This window comes from Acyrthosiphon pisum, chromosome A1 (assembly GCF_005508785.2).
Source record: "Acyrthosiphon pisum isolate AL4f chromosome A1, pea_aphid_22Mar2018_4r6ur, whole genome shotgun sequence".
Lineage (NCBI taxonomy): Eukaryota > Metazoa > Arthropoda > Insecta > Hemiptera > Aphididae > Acyrthosiphon > Acyrthosiphon pisum.
This window is the reverse complement of record NC_042494.1, coordinates 26221850-26225807: the sequence shown is the minus strand read 5'-3', so window position 1 is coordinate 26225807 and position 3958 is coordinate 26221850. Positions and strand designations below refer to the sequence as shown.

The 3958-nt window shown below is 29.4% G+C and overlaps 1 protein-coding gene across 1 annotated transcript in view; it reads right to left on the bottom strand.

Moving 5' to 3' along the window:
• The window catches only part of LOC115033514, a 10844-nt gene extending 7033 nt beyond the window's left edge, over positions 1 to 3811 (bottom strand). The window contains exons 1-2 of the mRNA XM_029486199.1: positions 3669 to 3811; positions 3457 to 3574 (exon numbers count right to left, since the gene is read on the bottom strand). Coding sequence (XP_029342059.1) covers positions 3457 to 3574; positions 3669 to 3811 — 261 coding nt within the window. The remainder of the gene's footprint in view (positions 1 to 3456; positions 3575 to 3668) is intronic.
• Between the last annotated feature and the right edge of the window lie 147 nt (positions 3812 to 3958).

The window sequence follows — 3958 nt, the reverse complement described above, 5'->3', positions numbered from 1 at the left end:
AAATCGTGAGGGGGTTGGTAAAGTAGACTTTAGCCAAAAGTGCCGCCATCTTACTTTTATATTTGTTAATTTTTTTTTTTTGTTTTTCACGATGCTATTGAAAATTACTGGGAACTTTTTTACTTTTGAGTTTTGACCCAACAAAGAACCAACTAGATTCACTTTCTTATCAGAAAAGATGCTGAGGTAGAAGTTTGAACTATTTTTACTGTCATAATAGGTGCTTGCGCCTTGCAGACACATAATATAAAAACACAAATCGTTGTAAAATAAAATTCATTCATGTGTGCCAGGGGGGCCATCACCCCCGCTATTTCAGTTGAAAGGTACTAATTGTTTTATCACTTGTAAAATAAAAATAGTAAATGTACTGTATTATCAGAGATTTTTGACTTTTTACACAATACTATATTGAATATAAATACTAGAATTTATTTATTGATAATAAAACTATTAATTAAACTTATTAATTAGTTATTGGCTATTTCTAACGTTATCACGCAGTAGGTACACATTGTACGCTACGACACACAAGGAAGTCATCTTTCTAATATTTGTACAATATATTTTTATACTTAGTATTACGATTAGCCACCAATTTTGGGGGTACACCAACTGCCACACCTAATACATGGGTTCAGCGCCACTGCGATAATTAAATATTAAACAATGATGAAGATTTTACATTTACTTTTGAAAGTTTACGTGAATAATATTATGCATATATTATATAGGTACTATATAGCTTATGGATTTGTCTTCAAAGTTAAAATTCTATAGGCAATATAAATATAATTTTGGTTTTCGTAATTTCGTTTCTGTGTACGTAATTAATAATTATTATTTATTATTTTTCAGTTTCAAATATTTCAATAATTTCATAGTTCATTACTAAAAGAATGATTCCCCTCATTAGGCTTCACGTTAATATTATACGAAATTATTTTTAAGCATGCTCGCCCTATTTTTTATTTAAATTGTTCTGTGTGCATATAGGTAATATTCAAATTCTGATTTTTAGAATTTCTAAATACCTACTCTTGAAGATTTTCGAATACTTTTTTTATACCATTTAAGAACGATTTTGCTACAATACAAACATCTGTTTTTAAAATAAGAATCCTCTTTTTTTTACTTTTAATAAAGTAAAAAAAAATAATGTATATTTAGATATATATCTACATTTACAAGTACATCATCTTCTAAATAATTTGCAGTAAAAAAAAAGTTTGTATAGCCACAGGATTCTCTTTAATAGTAGTACAAAAAATATCAGGAATTTGAATATATTATTGTCTTTAGGTATACTATCAGAATTTGAATAAATGTATTTTTAAAGGAAAAAAGGTGGTGTGCTTTTTTTCACTAAAATGTCAAGTAAATTTTGTATTTCATGATGGGACCCCTTAAAAAAACTGATCCATAGGCTCTTGAAATTTTGAAATGTCAAAAAAAAGGAACTTAAAAAACTTATAAAGAAATTTAATAGATTTTATAAAGTACAAACAACATATTATTTATAGTATTGATTTAATCAATGTTATAAGTAAATTTTGGTCTTAGATTAAATCATAAAAGGTAATGTAGGTATATCTTAAGCTGTGGTGCTGTATATTACTATATATTGGCGCAAATAGGCGCAAATCGGGCTATTTTGTGCCTATGTTACTATAAAAAAAAAAAATGGTGGAACAAGACTTTTTTTCTTACCATCAAAAAAATGAATATAGTAGTGATATTAGGACCTAGTTCTATAGTTTATTGGTGGACCACCCCCCTTTGGGATCTTCACAACCACTATACATTATTACAATATAAAATAATGGGAGTGGTTGAACGTCATTACCTCTGTGGATTTGAAATTCACCCCCCTCAGAAGTCAGAACTAGGATATATCGACCGCTGACGTCTGACTCCTTTTTTTTCTTTGTGAATTAGTTGTATTTTAAAATATCATGGAATTAATAGACTTACAAAAAAGTTTTACTATCTTGCACTCCAATACATTCTAATTTTTTAAGCAAATACTAATTTGAATTTGATGTGACTGTGTAGGCTTGAAAAAATGTAGGTACAAATGTCTTTTGGTATTTTTAGGTTGCTGTAAGAACAACTTATTATGATGATCTTAGATCAGTTTTTGAAAGGAACGGATTCCTTTTTATAAAAAAAGAACGAGAAAATGAACTAGTTCTTTTTTTTAAGGAAAAATAACAAAATTGTTCGGTCCTTTATATTTAGATATATTTTTTAATGTGTATAATGTATATTAGCCAAAAATTTAATTTTGAAGAAAATCTCAAAATATATAATAATATATTACATAAACATATAAAATATGTACCTATACTTGTAGTTATATATTATAGGTATATAAAAATTAAAGAAGTTTGCATAGCGAAAAAAAAAACATAAATGATTAAATAAGAATTTTTATTTTATTTGGAACTAAAAAAGGAACTCGTTCATTTTCCAATAGAACGACAAAGGAACAAATTCTTTTTTTTTTTAAGGAACAAAGAACAGAACGAATTCCTTTTTTTAAAAACAGAACGAAGAACGGAACGAATTCCTTTTTATAAGGAACTTGAAAAACACTGACTTAATTAATATAACATGGGGAGCTGGGAGGTTTTACTCATTCACCATAGTAGTCATCAACCTTCATATTAATAATATAAAATAAGAAATAGAACCATAAATGACTACATATTTTGTAGAAATCTTGATTATAAGGTACCTACATTTAGCCGATGGTGGGCGGGTGCGTGTTCTAAATCAACACCTGAAACATCCCCCGGGCCACTGGCATACATATATCCGATATTAGCCGTATACCTACAGTCAATCCCAGAATATCTAAACGCAATGAAAAATCGATACGACAACGCAGGGTAAGTCTATGATCCAATTGACACCACTATATACAGTAAAGCGGTAGGTACCCAATTGCTCAACTTTATCCATTTATTTTTTTTTTTTATTATTGCTTAAAATGCAGATGTAGGTATGGATGAAAAATCATATTTTTATAGAAGTATATTAGTTTTATGAATCAATAAATAAATGAGATTACTGCTATTTAGAATTAAGGTAATTAAAATATGTAATAGGAAGTAGCTGATAGGTACCTATAATATGTATATAAAATTAATAGATCAAAACTAGCTATGCCACTAGTTAAAAAAATTCCAAAAGTTATTATATGGTATTAATGGTATTATAATAAGTACCTAGGTAGTATATAAATTATAATTACGTTATAATTTACATTTTAGTAGCTGATTCCGCGCATTTCGTTGCCCGTAAAAATTACAACTCTTAAAAAAATTGTGGTTGTTCAACTCCTTATGGGTGTAACTCTTTGCAGTAAGTGCAACTCAGACACCCTGGTAGACAATCCGATTATGTCGGATAGCGGAAAATGTGCCACAGCATGTCAAGTAGGCAATTCACCTTCTGTTGATTACAGATATGCCGATGAGCGGCTATAAATGCAACGCTGACTTTGTAGGCAATGTGCGAAAATTCAATTTGATGTAAGCTTGTAGCTGTGCAGTTGTACCTGATCTGCCTGATAAAAATCAATAAAATAATAAAAACTAATTTCTACTAACCATTTATAAACAAAAATGTCCATCCTAAATCTCAAAATTCCTGTTGAGCACCTCCTTGGGTTGGACCTACCGGGTCCAATTTCGAATAAACCCCTGGGCATAAGAATTTTTTTGGGTTTGTAATTAGAAACCTGGGTGTGACCCCATCCGGGAGCTAGCAATGTTGGATGATGATGCTTGACCGAAGCACACATTAGTGATTGGGCCACTGGGGTCAACCACGGTGTTATTACAATTTATTATAATACAATAAAAATAATAATTTCTATACAGTTATCGAACAATACAAGGGTAAGAGATTTAATTTTCTTAATTCAATAATATGAAAATTTGTATACAAT